General features: G+C 39.4%; 2 protein-coding genes across 2 annotated transcripts; both read left to right on the top strand.

The window, feature by feature from the left end:
• The first annotated feature begins 9,045 nt into the window (after positions 1 to 9,045).
• Positions 9,046 to 9,966, top strand: LOC126083618 (olfactory receptor 11G2-like). The gene has a single exon (XM_049897489.1). The coding sequence runs from the start codon at positions 9,046 to 9,048 to the stop codon at positions 9,964 to 9,966; it is 921 nt and encodes a 306-aa protein (XP_049753446.1).
• A 9,857-nt stretch (positions 9,967 to 19,823) lies between these two features.
• Positions 19,824 to 20,792, top strand: LOC126083619 (olfactory receptor 11H6-like). Its single transcript, XM_049897490.1, has one exon. It carries the CDS (start codon positions 19,824 to 19,826, stop codon positions 20,790 to 20,792), a length of 969 nt encoding a protein of 322 aa, XP_049753447.1.
• The last annotated feature ends 627 nt before the right edge of the window (positions 20,793 to 21,419 follow it).

Below are 21,419 nucleotides of genomic sequence, written 5' to 3' on the forward strand. Positions count from 1 at the left end.
AAACAGATGCAGCTCTGGAGGTGCTCACTCATCTATGCCAAGGAATATGGAAGACAGCTTCCTGGCTAACTGACTGGAAGAGATCCATATTTATGCCTATTCCCAAGAAAGGTGATCCAACCAAATGTGGAAATTATAGAAGAATATCATTAATATCACAGGAAAGCAAAATTTTGCTGAAAATCATTTAAAAACAGCGGCAGCAGCATATTGACAGGAAACTGCCAGAAATTCAGGCTGGTTTCAGAAGAGGGCATGGAACCAGCGATATCATTGCTGATGGCAGATGGATCCTGGCTGAAAGCAGAGAATACCAGAAGGATGTTTACCTGTGTTTTATTGGCTGTGCAAAGGCATTCGACTGTGTGGATCATAACAAACTATGGATAACACTGTGTAGATTGGGAATTCCAGAACACTTAATTGTGCTCATGAGGAACCTTTACATAGATGAAGAGGCAGCTGTTCGGACAGAACGAGGGGATACTGATTGGTTTAAAGTCAGGAAAGTTGTGCCTTAGGGTTGTATTCTTTCACCATACCTATTTAATCTCTATGCTGAACAAATAATACCAGAAGCTGGACAATATGAAGAAGAACAGGGCATCAGGATTGGAGGAAGACCCATTAACAACCTGCGTTATGCAGGTAACACAACCATGCTTGCTGAAAGTGAAGAGGACTTGAAGCACTTACTAATGAAGATCGAAGACCACAGCCTTCACTCTGGATTGCACGTCAACATAAAGAAAACAAAACTCCTCACAACTGGACCAATGAGAAGCATCATGATAAACGGAGAAAAGATTGAAGTTGTCAAGGATTTCATTTTACTTGGATCCACAATCAACAGCCATGGAAGCAGCAGTCAAGAAATCAAAAGACGCATTGCATTGGGCAAATCTGCTTCAAAGGACCTCTTCAAAGTGTTGAAGACCAAAGATGTCACCCTGAAGACTAAGGTGCGCCTGACCCAAGCCATGGTATTTTCAATCACATCATATGCATGTGAAAGCTGGACAGTGAATAAGGAAGACCTAAGAAGAGTTGATGCCTTTGAATTGTGGTGTTGGTGAAGAATATTGAATATACCATGGACTGCCAAAAGAACGAACAAATCTGTCTTGGAAGAAGTGCAGCCAGAATGCTCCTTAGAGGTAAGGATGGCAAGACTGCGTCTTACATACTTTGGACATGTTGTCAGGAGGGATCAGTCCCTGGAGAAGGACATCATGCTGGGCAGAGTATAAGGTCACCGAAAAAGAGGAAGACCCTCAACAAGGTGTATTGACACAGTGGCTGCAACAATGAGCTCAAGCATAACAACTATTGTTAAGGATGGTGCAGGACCGGGCAGTGTTTTGTTTTGTTGCGCATAGAGTTGCTATGAGTCCGAACTGACTCGACGGCACCTAACAACAACAACACAATGTCTAATGATTGCGAGTATTTCCTCATATGTCTATTAGCCTCCTGAATGTCTTCTTTGGTGAAGTGTCTGTTCATATCCTTGGCCCGTTTTTAAATTGGATTGTCTTTTTGTTGTTGAGGTGTTGAAGTATTCTATAGATTTTCAAGATTAGATGCTTCTCGGATATTGTAGCCAAAATTTTTTTCACATCCTAAGTTTTTTTCATACTCCTTTGGTGATGTCTTTTGATGAGTTCCCAGTTATCTAGCTTCCCTTCTAGTGTTTGTAGATCATTAGTTATTGTTTGTATTGTATGTATGCCATGTAATAGGGCCCCTAGCGTTATCCCTATTTTTAGTTCCATGATCTTTATCATTTTAGGTTTTATATTTAGGTCTTTGATCCACTCTGAGTTAGTTTTTGTGCCTCATTCTATTCTTTTTCCCCAACGATTTTTTATCCCGCAGCTTCAGTGTGTCTTCTGAATCCCTCACTATTACAAATTCAGAAAGAATGTTCTAATATCATTTATAAGTTTTCCTAGAAGCCTTTCGTGCTAATGTGTCAACTCTCCTGGGTGCTTGCATTTTAAAACTCATATTCCTAGTTCTCAAATGAAGTGTTGTTTCCCGTTCAGCATCCCACTTTGGTGAGAGGCATCTGGGGTCTTAAATACTAGCAAGCGGCCATCTAAGATGCATCAATTGGTCTCAACTCACCTAGAGCAAAGGAGAATGAAGAACACTAAAGACATATTGTAAAAATGACCCCAAGAGACAGAAAGGGCCACACAAACCAGAGACTCCATCAGCCTGAGAGAGAAAAACTAACTGGTGCCCGGATACCACTGATCACTGCCCTGACAGGGAATACAACAGAGAATCCCTGATGGACCAGGAGAATAGTGGGATACAGATCTTAAATTCTCATGAAAAGACCAGGCTTAATGGTCTAACTGAGACTAGAGGGACCCTGGATGTCATGGTCCCTGGACCCTTTGTTAGCCCAACATTGGAACCATACCTAAAGCCAAGCCTTCAAACACGGATTTGACTGGACTATAAGAAAGATAATGATACGGGTGAGGAGTGAGCTTCTTGACTCAAGCAGACACATGAAACTATGTGGGCAACTCCTGTCTGGAGGTGAGATGAGAAGGAAGAGAGGGACAGGAGCTGGTTGAATGGACACAGGAAATACAGGGATAAGAGGAGGAATGTGCTGTCTCATTAGGGGGAGAGCAGCTAGGAGTACATAGCAAGGTGTATATCTTTTTGTATGAGAAACTGACTTGATTTGTAAACTTTCACTTAAACCACAATTAGTAAATAAATAAATTTTTAAAAAGAAGTGTTGTTTCTTCTTAAAAGAATTTGTATCTTTCACCTGCCCTTGAGAATATATTTTTGGGGAGGGGGAAAAGCTAGGGACCTTAGTTACCCCAGAGGAATGGAAAGTCCTCCAAGCCCTAGGGAAGGAAATTCTAATTCAGGAATGATGTTTCCATGACAAACTTGAGAGAAAAATGGGAAGTTAGAAATCAACCCTTGAGGCCCTTGAGCTGCATATAATCTTACTTATTAGTGTATAAAAATTTACAAAACATTTTTATATTCATTATCTCATTTTGTAATCCAACCCTATGAATGCCAGTAAATTTCCAGTAGTCAGAAAAGACTGCCTTAAACTAGCCCAAGCCAGATTCAGCCAACCCTGCATACCCAAAAGGGCCAGCTGTCACCATTAGTTGACCTCAACAGAGGACAGAACAAGAGGTAGAAAAAATCAGAAGGAAAATCAGAAGGACCCCATTCCGAAGTGAGAGGTCTCAAATGAACCATGTCATCTCTGTTTTCTGGCCACCATAATTCCTGCAATGTCTTCCTTCTAGAATTTTCCCTCCCCATTAACCCTGTGTGGCTACCATCTTGCTGCCCAAATCACACCTAAGCCCTACTTACGCATAGCTCATATCCTGCCCTATACCTCTTTCAAAAAGTTCCTCCAATTGCTTAAATCCAACTCTGCTTTTCGATATGTGTAGATCTTACGTGATTTTCCTATGTGCTGTAAATCCTACCTCTGTAATGTTAATAAGGCAGAATTAAAGGTAATTATGTTAATGAGGCGAGACTCAATGTACAAGATTGGCCTCTGTCTTAACCCAATCTCTTTTAACATATAAAAGACAGAAGGGAGCAGAGAGACATACGGATCTCATACCACCAAGAAAGCAGCACTGGGAGAACAGTGTGTCCTTTGGACCCCAGGTTCCTAGGCTGAGATACTCTTTGACCAGGGGATGACAAGGGCCTTCCCCCGGAACTGACAGAGAGAAAGCCTTCCTCTGGAGCTGGTGCCCTGAATTAGGACTTCTAGCCTCCTAAACTGTGAGAGAATAAGTCTCTCTTAAAGCCACCCACTTGTGGTATTTCTGTTATAGCAGCACAAGATAACTAAGACACACACTGAACATCACCTGTAGCTCAGCTCAAAGTGAAAATTATCCCTACAAATATCATCCTTAACCCTCTGCTGAAACTATTCTCAATTGATTCCTGATCCTACTGACTCCAATTCTCTACCTTCTATCACAGTGGTTGTCAAACTTTAGGGTGCACCACAAACACTGGAAAGCTTGTAACACAGATTGCTGGGCCCCACACTCAGAGTTTCTGATTCAATAGGTCAGGGTAGGGCCTAAAAATGTTCATTTCTAACAAGTTGTCCAGTGATGCTACTACAGCTGGTGCAGAGACCACATTTTCAGAAAACTTACCCTTCCTCATTCTGACTCCTAAACTCAGCCAAGGTCTCTATTTGAGCTCTTAGAGCTCAGAATGAATTCATCTTTCTCTCAGGTCTTCAGGTTCTCTGCCTCATGTTGTTTGTCCTCCTTCCACTGATATCACTGAAAGAATTCATACTTCCCACCTCTGAACGATTTACAGTGCCAAACTTTCATTTTCAGTAATATTCCATCATGTCAATCAACAGCCTTACAAAGTTTGTTTTACAGAAGACTAGATTTTTTCAAACAGATGCTGTCAAACTGCATCTAAAATTGAAAAAGGGGATTCTTTATTTCATATTGAATGTAACAAACTTAAATTATGTATAGACAAAGATCTTTTAATGTAATTGCTTATTGGTTAGTTAACAAGAATGAAGTCTATTTTTCAGAGACCATCAAACACACACTTACGCTATTGTCTCTCCTCCCCCATCAACCACCACTCCCCACCTCCCACCCCCACCCTTTCCACCCTCTTCACCTTCCTCCCTCCACTAAGAGGAAAATTTCCCTGGCCTCTCTGTATAATTATCCTGATCTCTGTGTCTCACTTATCCAGCCATTGGGGGAAATATATGTAAATATAGATCAGATTAGATACAAGAACAGGGAGTGATGCCTCCCAACAGGCACACTGGGGAACTATGGTTCCTTGCAGGAAACACTTGTAAACTCTTAATAATCACTGACCAGAAGAATGAATTCCATTTGGTCAGGTTCTTTACACTGTCAGGAAGCAAGTCTCTGGAGCCACAAATATTGCTCTCTGTCCCTGACTCAGCTTTTAGGTCGTGTTAATAAGGAGAGTCTTGTGGCTGGAGTTTCTCTCACAACTTCCTCTTGGAGCCAGAAATGCCACCAGGTACATAAGGAGGATGCACACATCAGTGCATCACGGCGCCTGTGCACCATTGCTGTCAGAGCCTAAGAGCATCCTGGCCCTTCTGTAAATCCATTGAGTCTTCATTGCTTTGTTCTTTATATGACTGCAGTTCTCTTCTCCCAACACACTACGGAGGAGTGCTCAGTGTAATATAGTCATATTTAGGGCTCACAAGGCACAATAGAATGCCTACGGTGCAGCTCACTTAGGGAAAATGATGCTCAGGTGTCTTGAGTATTATTTTTTGGCCGCTAAATTCCCTTCCATTAGAATGTATTCCGAATCTGATAAGCAGACCAACTCCTGTGGAGTCAGTTCCAACACATGACGACCCCACGTGTGTCAGAGTAGAACTGTACTCCATAGGGTTTTCAATGGCTGAATTTTCAGAAATAGATTCACAGGCCTTTCTTCCAAGATGCCTCTAGGTGGACTCAAACCTCCAACCTTACAGCTAGCATCCAAGTGCATTAACTGTCTGCACCACCCAGGGAATCTGGTAGACTGTTTTTAATAGTAATGCAGTGTAGTTTTCACTGATGTATTATCCTTCATCGAGAGCAATTAAAGCAGGTCATTCTTATTTTTTTCAAGTCGTTGGCAAGTGGTAAAGACAAACTGAGAAGGAAGTAGCCCAAAGGACTCCCTTGCCTTTCAGATTTATCTAAAGGTTAGCCATAAATACAGAAATATTTAAAAGAAGAAGAACTCAACCATTTATCATGTAAAAAGTAAATGTTCCTCACTGGTCAAATGGCTTAAATTCCCAGCATATGGTTGGTTATTAGGGAGGGTCTAGCCCCCTTTCTAGTGCATTCAGGATGGACTGCCCAGGCTCACTGTTCCTCTTCTTCTCTGCAGCTGCCCATTTCTACTGACACTTGAGGTGGTCAGGAAGACGAATGAGATAAATTTAATTTTCCATTTAAGCTACTAATAGATGTGCTTTGGAACTAGAGGCAGTAGAAAAAGATTCGGTAAGATTTCGAATTATCGGTGAAGTTCATTTATCCACATTTTCCATCTTTCTCTGGTCCTGTATTCCACAGATAACTGAGATTTCACTGCAGCACAAATCATGTAGACAGAAAGAAAGGCCAAAGATATACTACTGAAGTATTGTGTTGGGGAAGGCTATGAGCGTATGAGTGTGTCACTGTGTGTGTGGTGTGTGTGTGTGTGTAGAGGCAAATCCCGATGGCTTTGGAAACTCACTTCAGTAACTTGACTAAAACCTGGCCCAGCACGTGTGAGTTAGCTCAGTAGAAGAACAGGCTGATTCCAGCTGCTGGCCTGTAGAGGCCCCTGCTTTCTAACAAGGCCACTTGCGCAACCAAGGAACTTCCATTACTCTGTAGTCAAATGATGGTCTTTGCTTTCCTGTCCCTATAAATATGTAGAGCAGGAGTCAGCAAACCAGGTTCATGGGTCAAATCTGGCCTGCTGCCTGTTTTTATCATACAGCAAGCTAAGAATGTTTTTTACATTTTTAAATGGTTGGAAAAAATTAATTGGAGAGTAACACTTCATAAAACATTTGACATATGTGATGTTAATTATATGAAATTCAACTTTCAGTGGAGATATGGCTACTTTTGCACTACAAAAATGGAGTTGAGTTGTTATGACAGAGCCTATATCATGCACAACCCTAAAATGTTTAAAAATTTTCCCACCAGTAATATAGGGCATTACAGGTGTGGGGCAATCCTCCTCTACCGAAAGGCAGACCTTGGTGAGTACAATCCAAATATGCACACCTCTCAGTGGGATCATGAGAGCTCAGGGGATGGTGGCCCCCTGTTACTTTTCAGTTTGTCCGTTTTTCTGCAATGAACCCTATTTTATATGCGCAGAGCTTGTATTAGTAGAGCATGTATGCACACCCCATTTTCACAGTACTGTGTGTGAGAGAGAGAATGAATGAAAGTTTGATTGATAGAACCATGAGATGAGGTTGTAGGTGTTTGTTTTTGTTGTTGTTAGGCACCATCAGGTAGATTCTACTCATAACAACTCCGTGCACAACAGAATGAAGCACTGCCTGGTCCTGAGCCATCCTCACAATGCTTGCTGTGTTTGAGCCCATTGTTCCAGCCACTGTGTCAACCTACCTCGTTGAGAGTCTTCCTTTTTTTCACTGACCCTCTACCATATGAAGTGTGATGTTTTTCTCCAGAGATTGGTCCCTCCTGATAATATGTCCAAAGCACACGTGACGAAGTCTAGTCATCCTCGCTTCTAAGGTGCGTTCTGGCTGTACAGATTTTTCTTTCTGTTGACAGTCCATGGTATATTTGATATTCTACACCAACACCATAATTCAAAGGCATCAACTCTTCTTTGGTCTTCCTTACCCATTGTCCAGCTTTTGTATGCATATGAGGCCATTGAAAATACCATGGCTTGGTGTCAGGTACACCTTAGACCTCAAGGTGACACTTTGCTTTATAACACTTTAAAGAGGTCTTTTGCAGCAGATTTGCTCAGTGCAATACATCATTTGATTTTTTGGCTGCTGCTACCATGGGTGCCAACTGTGGATCCAAGTAAAATGAAGTCCTATAGGTTCAGTTGTGATGGTTTTTGTTTTCCTTCTACTGAGGAATAATCCATACTGAACACTGTAGTCTTTATCCTTATCCGTTAAGTGCTTCAATTTCTCTTCACTTGCAGCAATCAAGATTATGTCATCTGCATACCACAGGTTGTTAGTGAGTCTTCCTCCAATCTTCATGCCATGTTCTTCTTCATATTGTCCAGTTTCTCTAAATATCTGCTCAGCTTACAGACTGAGCAAGTATGGTGAAAAGATACAGCCCTGACACATGACTTTCCTGACTTTAAAGCACACAATGTCCCCTCGTTTGTTTGAACAACTGCCTCTTGGTCTATGCACAGGTTCTGCAGGAGCACAATGAGGTATCCTGGAATTCCCATTCTTTGCAATGTCATCCATAATTTCTTATGGAGATTATTATGGAATTATTGTGGAGATGTTTATAGGGGCCAAATCAAAGACTACAGTTTAAAGATTTTAATTTATTCTAAGTGAATTGAGATGCTAACTAAAGTCTATGTACAAGAGAAGGAAATCATCTGATTTTCTTTGTTTAAAGAGTCACTCTGGCTGTGGCATGGAGAGCAATGTGTTGTGAAGCAACAATGGAAGCAGGAAGCCACTTAAGACACCATCACTGAGGTCCATGAGAAAAAAGATGACTTGAACTAGGGCAGAGGTCATGGAGATGGGAAAAGCTTAACTCAAGTTTTGTTAACAAGCATTTCATTTCTGATTGATCAGTGAAAACAAGCAGATCACAAGCTCAAATAAGTACTTATAAGGCAAAGATGTGAATTTGGAGGATATGTGTCTGACCTTGTCATAGATACACAAGAGAGCATCCATGAGCTGTATCCAAGTCCTATGAAGAAGGATTGTCACTTGCAGTGAGCCATTTTCCTGAACACAAAGAGCAAAAGGGTTTTCTTAATCATGGCTGATTTCCAGGCTCACAGGGTTCAGGTAAAATTCAACATCATCAGGTGATATATATATTTATGTATACATATGATACATATATTTATGTATCATTGTATATTTATGTATATGTTTTTGTATATGTATATGTATATGTACATATACACATATGTGTGTGTGTTTTTTATGTATATATACATGTTCTACTAAGTGTAAGTCTTATATAAATACCTCTACAGAACTCTACTTCAAGAGCTTATCAGTTCCAACTACAAGTTTACTTGGGCCCACAGTGATAATGTAAAAAAGCAAAAAAAAACAAGCCAGAACAATATTTCAGGATTATAGAAAAAGAGTAGCAATTGATACTTAATTCTTTATTTACTTTCCAAAGATGTTTCAAATATAAATCTGGGGACCCATCTCTCTTTACACTGTTATTCAGTATCAGCTGGTCTTTTACAGCTCACAGACACATGAAAATCTTCGACACCACCAAAAACTCCAACACCATCACTGGCTTCATCCTCTTGGGCTTCCCTTGCCCCAGAGAGGGTCAGATACTCCTCTTTGTGCTCTTTTCTATTCTCTACCTCCTGACCCTCATGGGGAACGGTTCCATCATCTGTGCTGTGTGCTGGGATCAAAGACTCCATACTCCCATGGACATCCTTCTTGCCAACTTCTCCTTCCTCGAGATCTGCTATATCACCTCCACTGTCCCCAACATGTTGGCCAACTTCCTCTCTGAGACCAAAGTCATCTCTTTCTCTGGGTGCTTTCTCCAATTCTACTTTTTCTTCTCCCTGGGTTCTACAGAAAGCTTTTTCTTGGCAGTTATGGCATTTGATCGATACCTTGCAATCTGCTGGCCTCTACACTATCCAACCATTATGACTGGACATCTCTGCACCAATCTTGTAGTCAATTCCTGGGTATTTGGTTTCCTCTGGTTCCTGATTCCTATTATCATCATCTCCCAGATGGCCTTCTGTGGATCCAGGGTATGTGACCCAGGTCCTCTTCTAGCACTCACTTGCAAAAGAGCTCCTGTGATGGACCTTGTCTTCTCCACCTTAAGTCCTCTGCCCATCATTATTCTATTTCTCTTCATCATGGGGTCCTACACTCTGGTTCTAAGAGCTGTATTAATTGTCCCCTCAGCACCTGGACAAACAAAAGGCTTCTCCACCTTTGGGTCTCCTCTGGCTGTGGTTTCACTTTTCTGTGGCTCAGTACTGGTCATGTATGGGAGTCCAACAATTGAGTATGAAGACAGAATGCACAAAATTGTGACCCTGTTTTATTCTGTTGTGACCCCTCTCCTTAACCCTGCGATATGCAGTCTTAGGAACAAAGATATGAAAAGATCCCTGCAGAAATTTCTGAGAATATAAAGAAGAGTGCTAATTTAAAAGGTTTTTGAGGAATATTAAACTCATATGTAACCACTTTGTCAGATTAAGAAAACAAAAACAGGTGTCATTCATATAATTGTTCATTCTAATATTTATCCAAAACCTTGACCACCTGTGAGTCTGTTTCTATTATCTCTTTCTTCTCTTGGTTTTTGATCATACATTCCTGTTTCTTAGCATGCCTCAATTTTTTTTTTTTAGAATGCAGCACATTGTGCTTAAAAAATTCTGTACACATTGCATGTAGTAACCAAACCAAGATAAGGTTTTCTTACAGCAGGTAGATAGAACAGGTGCAGATAGTTTTAATCCCATTTAAAAGTTATTTTTTGTCTGTTTTAAAGATGGTCTATGTCAGTTTTGATCTTACCCCTGGGGTACATTCCTTACTCAGGACCATGGCCTTCATGAAATCTCAGCTAAAACCTGAACCATGTACCAGAGCCACTTCTAGTGTGCCCTGACTCCTATTTCTGTACTTCTTGACTGTGTGACTCCTTAAACCTCTGCTTATCTCTTCAGACTCTCGGTTTCTGCTTTCTGCTAGATTTCTTGAAGTCTCGTCTTGCATAAGAACGTCTCCAAAAAACCCAAACCCATTGAGTTCATTCTGACTCATAGCAATCTTATAGAACAGAGAAGAGCAGCCCCATAGGATTTCTAAGGAGTGGCTGGTGGACTAAAACTGTCAATCTTTTGGTTAGCAGCCAAACTCTTATCTACTAGCCACCAGGGCTCCATGAAGAGTTAAAAAACCAAAAATGAAACTCTTTGCCATCAAGTCTATTCCAAGGCATAGGCACCCAATTAAAAACAAACAACAACAACAAAAAAACCCACAAACATTGCATTTGAGTCAATTCTGACTCATAGAAACCCTATAAGACACAGTAGAACTGGCCCATAGTGTTTCCAAGGAGCCAGTGTTGAATTCAAATTGCTGACCTTTTGGTTAGCAGCCGAGCTCATAACCACTGCTCGCCCAGGGCTCCTAGGAATCCCAAAGTGTGTTGAGGGAAGATTTCATCAAATTCTGGGTGTCACTTCTCTGTGGTCAGCCTCTCTCAAGAATATGTTTCTTAAAAACTTACTACTTAAAAACATCTGCAAAAACCAATGTTCTAGCTCCTCAGTTCAGTAAAATCAGTGCTTTCTACTCAGACTTTATTCCTCCAACCTCCAGCCCCCAGTCCCTTCCCCATGCCTCCACATCTCCACATTCCCCCCACCTAGTGAATTGTCGGAGCCCTGGTGGCATAGTTAAGAGCTCTGCTTGCTAACCAAAAGTTTGGCAGTTTGGATCCACCAGCTACTCCTTGGATACCCTATGGGACAGTTCTACTCTATCCTGCAGGGTCAATATGAGTTGGAATACACTCCACGGCAATGGACTTGGTTTTGTTTAGTTAATTGTCAAACATCCTGGGGTGCAGATAAGGAATGTCAGTGGAACACACTTCCTTGCTTTTGACTTCTTCCTGGAATTGTAGGCACTGAAGTTTTACCTGCACTGAAGTTTTACCTGTGTAGATTGCTCTCCAATGCATTCAAAAGGTTGCTTGTATTTTGTCCAGATTTTATAGCTAAGGGTTAGAAGGGTTAATTGCTAAGCTAATAAATCATGATCGTAACCAGGAAAAATATGTTAAAAAAATCAAGACCAAATTGAATTTATACCTGAAAACTTCATGTTTGCTTTTTCATTAAAAAATCAATCCATGTAATTCATCACATTAACAAAAGAGTATAAACATTGTATCTTATCAAAACATACAGCAAAACACAGAATAAAATTCAATATCACCCTTTTTAAAATATCTTAGTAAAATAAGGGTAAAAGAATCACTTCTTAACTGGAAACAATGTTTTATTAAAAAAAAATACAGCTACATTAAATACACTTAATGTTTTAATTTGAAAGTTTTTGTCATTGAGATTGAAAAGGAGAAAAGGATGCTCATTGTAAACACTTGTGTTTAAAATAGTACTTGAGGTTTCGACCAGTGCAATTAGGCAGGAAAAATAAAGTTACAAGGAACGGAAAGTTAGGATAAAAAATTGAAAAAATTGTATACATTTATGTGTAATATCTAAAAGAAATAAAAATGGTGTAATTGTATATGTATAGTATCCAATATAATCTCCCAAGAAAATATCAGGTTTAATAGGTGAATTTTTAAAAATCATTGAATATCACACAATATACAAATATTAATTTTATATCTATATACCAGCAACAAAAGCTACAAAATATTTTAATGATACCACTTATAATGGCATCAAAAAATTATTGAATGCCAAAGATATGAATAGACACTTCACTAAAGAAGACACTCAGGTAGCTAACAGATACATGAGAAAATGTTCATGATCATTAGCCATGAAAGAAATGCAGATCAAAACTACAATGAGATTTCATTTCACTCCAGCAAAGCTGGCATTAACCCAAAAAACACAAAACAATAAATGTTGGAGAGGCTGTGGAGAGATTGGAACACATCCATACTGCTGGTAGGGAAGTGAAATGGTACAACTACTTTGGAAATAGATTTGGCACGTCCTTAAAAAATATATATATATATATATATATATATTTTTTTTTTTTTTTAAAGCTAGAAATAGGACTACCATACAATCCAGCAATCCCACTCCTTGGAATATATCTTAAAGAAATAAGAGCCTTTACACATACAAATATATGCACACCCATGTTTATTGCACCACTGTTTACAATAGCAAAAAGATGGAAGCAACCAAGGTGCCCACCAACAGATCAATGGATAAATAAATTATGGTATATTTACACAACGGAATCCTATGCATCGATAAAGAACAGTGATGAATCTATGAAACATTTCATAACATGGAGGAACCTGGAAGGCATTATGCTAAGTGAAATTAGTCAGCTGCGAAAGGACAAATATTGTGTAAGACCGCTATTATAAGAACTTCAAAAACAGTTTAAACTAAGAAAACATTCTTTTGTGGTTACGAGAGGGGGGAGGGAGGGACGGTGGGGGAGGGAGGGACGGTGGGGGAGGGAGGGAGGGTGGGAGAGGGAGGGATATTCACTAACCGGATTGCAGATAAGAACTACTTTAGGTGATGGGAAAGACAACACACGATACAGGGGAGGTCAGCACAACTAGACTAAACCAAAACTGAATGCTTCGAAGGCCAGAGTAGCAGGGGCAGGGATTTGGGGACCATGGTTTCAGGAGACATCTACATCAATTAGCATAATAAAATCTATTAAGAAAACATTCTGCATCCTACTTTGAAGAGTGGCATCTGGGGTCTTAAGCGCTAGCAAGTAGCCATCTAGGATTCATCAATTGGTCTCAACCCGCCTGGATGAAAGGAGAATGAAGAACACCAAGGACACAAGGTAATTATCAGCCCAAGAGACAGAAAGAGCCACATGAACCAGAGACTACATCATCCTGAGACCAGAAGAACTAGATGGAGCCCTGCTATAACAGAGGACTTCTCTGACAGGGAACACAACAGACAACCCCTAAGGGAGCAGGAGAGCAATGGGATGCAGACCCCAAATTCTCATAAAAAGACCAGACTTAATGGTCTGACTGAGACTAGAAGGACCCCAGTGTCAAGGCCCCCAGACCTTCTGTTGGCCCTGGAGAGGAACCACTCCCAAAGCTAACTCTTCAGGTATGGATTGGTCTGGACAATGGGTTGGAAAGGGATATTGGTGAGGAATGAGCTTCTTGGAGCAGGTGGACACTTGAAACTATGTAGGCATCTCCTGCCTGGAGGGGAGATGAGAGGGTATAGGAGGTTAGAAGCTGGCAAAACGGACACGAAAAGAGAGAGTGCAGGGAATGGGCAGGCTGTCTCAAGGGGAGAGTAATTGGGAGTATGTAGCAAGATGTAAATAAGGCTTCATGTGAGAGACTGACTTGATTTGTAAACTTTCACTTAAAGCACAATAAAAATTATAAAAGTATAAAAGAAATTATCGAATGCCAAAAAATAAATCTAACAAAAGATGTACAAGGCCTCATGACAGGAAAAAAAAGTTGAAGATTTAAATAAATGGTGGTTATATTATTTCATTAATTGAAATTCAGTATTGTGAAAGTATCAGATCTCGCCAAATTGCTCTATGGGTTTAACATTATACCAAGCGAAATTCCAGCACTTGTTTTTGGAAATATTAACACGCTATTCCTAATTTTAAATGAAATAATTGAAATACTCATGAACAGAGAATGGACAAATAAATTACAGTATGTTCAAACAATGTAATACTATATAGCTATAAAAAAAGAGTGAAGAAAAAGGAAGAGGAGGAGAAGGGAAAGAGAAATATGAAAGAAAGAAAGAAAGGAAGAAAAAATATAGAGGAGGATGATTTATATTTCCAGACATCAAGACTTATTACAAAGGCGATGACATTGTGCTATTAGGGCAAAGGTAAGCAAATAGGCCAATGGAACCAGTTAACAAGTCTAGTGAAAGACCTACAGATATAAAGTCACTTGGTTTATGACAAAAGTGACATTGCAGTCCAGTTACAAAATGAAGGTCTAGAAGTGGAAAAAGGAATGAACTCTAGGGAGGATAAATATGTGGATAAATAAAAAACTCTTTATACAATAATTATAAATCTTGTGGGATTTACAACCTATGTAGAAATAAAATGTATGAACAAATGGATTTAAACCATTGTTACAATCTTATATTGTTCAGGAAGTGTTAAAAGTACTAATTTAAGGTATACCAAAATCAAACCCAAACCCATTGCCATACAGTCAATTGCAACTAATAGCAACCCTATAGGACAGAGTAAAACTGCCCCACAGGGTTTCCAAGGAGCAGCTGGTGGATTTGAACTGCTGACCTTTTGGCAAGCAGTCTTAACACTTAACCACTGTACCACAAGGGCTCTAATTTAGGCTGCATACTGTAATAAATCAAGGATGTGTATTGTAATCACTAGAATAATTATTCAAGAATGTATAACTAAAAAGCTAATAGGGGAAAATGAAATAATAAAATTACTTGAATAATCCAAAACAAGAAAGAACACAGAACAAATAGGACAAATTGAAGAGAAATAGCCTGTCAGTAATTAAAGCCTAGAAGCAAAAACAGAGATGTCCACTGTGTGAAGCAAACACACTCTTAGAGAATATAAACAATGTAAATTTTCAACATTCTCTAGACTTCACAGTGAAAAAGACTTCCCCTGAAGAAAAAAAAAAAAAGAAGTTCTCTGTAAACCCATACAGATATCTCACCATTGCCTTTTTAAGACACTCTTCCTGCCTTCACTCTAGGGACCAACTTACCCTAAACTATATGAAGACTATGGATGGAAGAAAGGATGCTACACCAAGGACTCTTGAGCACAAACCATCCCAAGGGGAGACTGAAGACTTCACAATAATTTCTAAGATGCACCTTTAATTGTACCCCTTGAGACTCTCAACAACACTCTCTTCCCTTCCTTCACCTGCACCCCCTTTTTGAAATTGCCTCATGAGTTCATACCTCAGTGTTTCCATCAACTCTGCAGGGAAAGTAACTAATCTATAAAGAACAGCCAATGAACTATTTGCTGGGCCAGACAGGAGAAAGATCTGCGTGCCTGTGGTTGAATGAGGTCTTGAGGAAAATACCAAACTGGCAGTTAAGGCCCACGCCTCAAGGACTGATTATAGGGCTGTGCTTCTTTCCATTGGCTATCACTATTGCCCAACAGAAGTACCCTGTTGCTATAACTTTCTTTTTTGAGCTCCTCAGGAAGGGACGAAAGAGAGGTTCAGTGGTTAGCTTTGTATTCCCTAGGATTTGGAATGACATCCAGGTGTGCACTAGTGATCAGGAGAACTCTCAAGGCTCAGACCCCTGGGTCCTGATTCCATGGAACGGATTGAAAACCATCAGTGAGTGTACCCAGACACAGTGTTTGTTCCCAGCTGTGTCTATGCTTAGTCCTATCATGAGGGGTAAGTAACTTTTCTCCCTATCTAGGCTTCACTGGGTTTTTCCTAAGACATCCACACATAGACACTAGCTCCAGTGGAATCCCCTTTCACTATTAACATAGTTTTGCAAAGTTTCATGAGTTTTATAATTCTGGGTATGTGATTTTATCCACAGTAAACTGTGCCTTTAGTAATAATCAGGTATGTTATAAGGAGCTGCTGACTGAGGACCCAGTTACTCAGATGTTCCTCAGCTTAACATTCCCTTAAAATTTCTTGCCTCATGATTCACAAAAAAAGTCTCATTATTCATAAAATTGAAAAATTTCATAATTTGATGTTAGAAGACCATTCAGTGTGGTGCATAACTCAGCTTTTAGAAAGCCCTCAGTTAAACAGCTTATTCTTATTTACTCTTATGCACACCCCAGCTAACGTAATGCCCTTCCTTTACCCATTTATTTTCTGCATATTGAATTGTGAACACTAGTGTGTTTTCATATCCTCTTCCTTATATCATATCAAGCTGTGTGTTTCTGAGAGCCAGAATGTACAAGGAGATTAATAAAATAAATCTGAGCAACCTAGAGAGCTGCCTGTAGCTTTGTTATGTGTTACATTGAAATGGGGTAACTTCTTAATCCAGCCTGTTAAATTAAATTCAATTTATTGTTTGTCATCTGGATTTTTAAGAAGTTTTTAAACTAAGTGATTATGCTAAACGTTGTTATCCCAATTACTTTCCAATCGTGTTCATTAGTAGTAGTAAAAAAAAAAAAAATCCCTTGCTGTTGAGTTGATTCTGACTCATATGGACCCGATAAGACAGAGTAGAACTCCTCCATGAGGTTTCCAAGGAGCAGCTAGTGGATTTGAACTGTCGACCTTTACGGTTAGCAGCGATAGCTCTTAACCACTGCACCACCAGGGCTCCTGTTATTAGTAGTAGTATTCACAATAACAGCTACCTTTTTTTTTTAGGTCCTCGTGTATTCTTCCAAGCACTGTGCTAGGCATACATGTTCAGTGCTATTTTCACAAGAATTCTTCTGCAAGATAGGAGTCAACTTGCCAAGGCTCCACAGTAGGTCATACTTGAACCCAAATCAATTTGATTTTATTATTTATTTTCCTTTAAGTGTGTGTCATAACAGGACTGCTGAGTTAAGTACTACTGGATCTAGTCAATCAGTTGTGAACCTGTCTCAGCTGTGGTAGGACACCCCATAGATTGCCAGAGTGGGTTTCCTCTTCCTTTCTCATCAAACCACGAGCCTACTTCCTAAAAAGCTCTTCATCCTTCCTAAAAAGCAGCCCATTTTTATTTCTAGGTTACACGTGTGGCTGCTGAGCTCCACTAGTGAACCATCCAAACAAGAAGAGCATACTTACATTCATCTCCTATGTGCTCAAGACATACTTGAGAGACATTTGAGAGGGAAAATCAACAGGATTTGGCAATTAATTGCACATGGATTGTAACAGAATTAGGAGGTACCTTGAATGACTGTCAAGTTTCTGGCTTTAGTAAAAGCTGAATAAATAGGTTGATGAATGGAGAGAAGAACCATTCACCAAGAAGCAAGTACAGAGTTGGGGCACTTAGGAAGAAAAAGATGGAATAAGGAGAAAGACTAAGCAAAATGTCAATTAAACCCATTGCCGTCGAATAGATTCCGACTCATAGCCACACTACAGGACAGAGTAGAACCGCCCCATAGAGTTTCCAAGGAGCACTTCCAAGAATCACCTGGTGGATTCAAACTGCCGACCTTTTGGTTAGCACCCTTAGCACTTAACCACTACGCCATCAGGGTTAAAATGTCAATAATAGTGTTGAAAATATGAAACAGAGTAAATGACTGGAGAGGCTTACATTTAGAGTGGACCCTAAAGGATGACAGGGACATGAGGCGAGGTGGGATTAGTGGGCCACAAGGTCTAAATGTGGCCCTGCTGGCAAATTTGGTCAGAGTAGCACAAGATTCTGCCCAATGATGTTCAGATTGGAAACCCACTAATGGTGATGTTCAAAAACTCAGCTTTTTGGTGACAGGGTGGGATGTCTAGAATTCTTTTATTCATTAATACATTCAATGAATGCCTACCATGTGCCAGAAACTGAGTCAACTGAGAATATAAAGATGAATTTACATCGTCCATGAATTACAAGAGCTTTCAGTCTAGAGTGAAATATAGAAACATATAATTTAGTCATTACGTTATATGCTCTAGTGGACATATTACAACATGTATGGAAATATTCTACAGGAAATTCATCTCATGTGTAATAGGGTTTCATCTGGCTGGCTTCCGTGTATGATAGGTATCAAAAGCATACCTAACATATTGATCATCAAAAGCTACGGCACTCTACACTGACTAATCATTAAATATTCTAATCATCTTAAGTTCATTTCATAGATCACGCATAAACCTATCACTAGGTGTTGATTCCATTTATGGAATAGAAGACAATGCAGTGATTGAAATGATGACATACGGCCACAGAGTTTTACATGGAAAGAAGACTAAAATGTATTAAGTTAGAAAACACATTATAAAACAATACATTTTGAATATCTCATTTTAGTTTTTTTCAAGAGAGTAACATAATTCTCCAAAGAGTTAAAATTGTTTGCTCCTGGGAGTGAGGTTATTTCTCATTTTTCTTTGTCTGTTTCCATATTTTTTATGCTCTTAATTATTAAAAAGAGGGATTTCTAATTCAGAAAAGTAAATTGTAAATACTGTCCTGTTAATAAACTAAAATGACAAAGCTTGAGGACTTTAGATTATTTGAAATTTTGTACCAAATAGTATTAATAAACACGCCTACATTTGGATAAGGCCTGTTGAAAATTTCTTACATGTATGTTTTGTGTATCATCAAACTGAAAGAAAAGAAAATATCACGTGTGCTCAGCAACAAGAAATGATCTTTAGCAACATTTAGAGATATGTTTGTTCATCCATTTGTTTGATTTTTGATAAACGCTCTTTCTGAGTTGATTAAGATTCTGAGTTTGCTGCAGGTGGAATTACAGTCAGAAATGTGGAAACCTGTCATGTGCAATATCTGGATAGCACAGCGATGATTACTTGTAAGTAGCCAAACTATGTATTTTGAAATGAATTCTTTATTAATGAGATTTATGATAACATTATTTAAAACATTGTATTTGTTTAGGGTAGCAGAGATTCAGTTGATAAATTAGAGGGGTTTAAAATAAAACCTTGAAGTAAAGCAAATTCAAGGAATGTTGAGAAGTAACTATTAGCTCTCTACTCTCCAGGAAAAAATTACTGTGACCTTTCCTTTTGGCTTCTGTGTTAAAATTTATAATTTACTAATATGTTACAAAAGAAAATTATTCTAATGTGAACAACACAGAGAAACGAATGATTAATGGACATTCACAGCTCCGGGTTATGTGAGAAGTGTGTCAAGCACTTTCCTTTAGGTGAGAAATGTCAAAAAACATAGTCATTCCACTCCTAATAAAAAGTAACTTAGACTAAGAGTGGGCCTATCAAAATAAATAACTATGGGTGTGAAAAAGAAACCAAACTGATAGCCACTCCGCTGCCTTTCACAGAGGTGAGAGAGGGTGATGTTTCTGAGTTTTCAAAATTTCAAAAGGGAGAGAGAATTTTTTAAAATCTAAGTCATTGATAAAGAAAATCCATAAAATATAAACCTCCTATTGCTACGAGCGCAATTTTATTGAAATTTAGAGTAACAAGGACCACTGATTGGTGCCTTTTAAGGAAGAGTTAGGAGTCAGTGAATGGATTATTGAAACTAATTGCCAAATAACCAACATATGTGCCATGTATAGGTTTCCTACAGGTTTCTCAGGAAGCAAAACGACTTGTATAATGCTGTTTTCTGTCTTCTCTGCAGCCCTGGGATTCATGAACAATTCAGTGAAAAGCACTGTGACTGAGTTTGTCCTCCTAGGCTTCTCTGGTGGCCAGGAGATGCAAATATTCCTCTTCTCGCTGTTGTTTGGGGTCTATATATTTACCATGATGGGAAATGGCACCATTGTCTGTGCTGTGAGGTGGGACCAACGACTCCACACCCCAATGTATATTCTCCTGGGGAACTTTGCTTTCCTTGAAATCTGGTACATTTCCTCCACCGTGCCCAGTATGCTGGCCAATTTCTTTTCAGAGACAAAAACCATCTCCTTTGCTGGCTGTTTTCTCCAGTTCTATTTTTTTACCTCCCTTGCTACAACTGAAACATATCTCCTCTGTGTCATGGCATATGATAGGTACCTTGCCATCTGCCGCCCATTGCACTACCCAACCATCATGACCCTAAGACTCTGCTATATCTTGATGTTTCTCTGCTGGGTGTTTGGGTTCCTCAGTTACTCAGTCTCCACAGTGCAACTCTCCCAATTATCTTTCTGTGGGCCCAATATAATTGATCACTTTATGTGTGACATGGACCCACTGATATCTCTGTCCTGTGCTCCAGCTCCTATCACTGAGATTGTCCTCTATATCCTGAGCTCCCTGAATATCATCCTCACCCTTCTATACATCCTTGGCTCTTATACACTTTTACTGATAGCTGTGTTAAAAGTCCCTTCAGCAGCTGGCCGGCAAAAGGCCTTTTCTACCTGTGGATCTCATCTGACAGTGGTGTGTTTATTCTTTGGGGGTCTCTTGGCAATGTATGTGAGCCCCACATCTGAAAACCCAGCTGAACTTCAGAAGATTATTACTTTGTTCTATTCTGTGGTCACTCCCTTCTTAAATCCTCTGATTTATAGCTTACGAAACAAGGAGATGAAGGCCGCATTGAAGAAAGTCTTAAGGATAGAAGCAGCATAAAGTAATCTACATGAGACAAAGCAGACAACTGTCCACACATAAAGGATCACTTAAGAAAGATTTGATTTCAGCTGCCAATGTACACTTTAAAGAAGATATTTTCTCAGTGGTGTCCTTCATTGATTTATCCCTCAACTAAACAAGAAGAGCTATATTATAATTGACTCAAGTGTAACAATATTTTCAACATGGGTGATCCCAGTAGATATAAAGGCACTATATCTGTGGTATTTCTCACTGTTTTAGCTTTGATTACTTGCGGGATGGCTATAGAAGGTAGGAGAGCTGTTATCCCAGCTGGGTCATCATTGTTGTACACAAGTAATATTGTAACACAGCCTAATATTTTGAAAAGGGAATAAGAGTCAAACTTGATTACCTAATGACTACGGACCTAAAAGATTTAGTAACAGAACAACTTTCTAATTCTTTTGGCTCTTGATGACAAACTGAAAGTTTTGTGCTTACATAAGTAGAAAATGTTTTAACATTAGAAAAAGTAGTAGTCATTCTTTCATTGAACAAATACTATTGAGCACCTACTATGTTCCAGGTACTCTTCTAGGCACTAGAGAGACTCTGTAACCAAAATGGTCAAAAACCACTACCCACATGCAGTTTACATTC

Source organism: Elephas maximus, chromosome 10, assembly GCF_024166365.1.
Source record: "Elephas maximus indicus isolate mEleMax1 chromosome 10, mEleMax1 primary haplotype, whole genome shotgun sequence".
NCBI lineage: Eukaryota > Metazoa > Chordata > Mammalia > Proboscidea > Elephantidae > Elephas > Elephas maximus.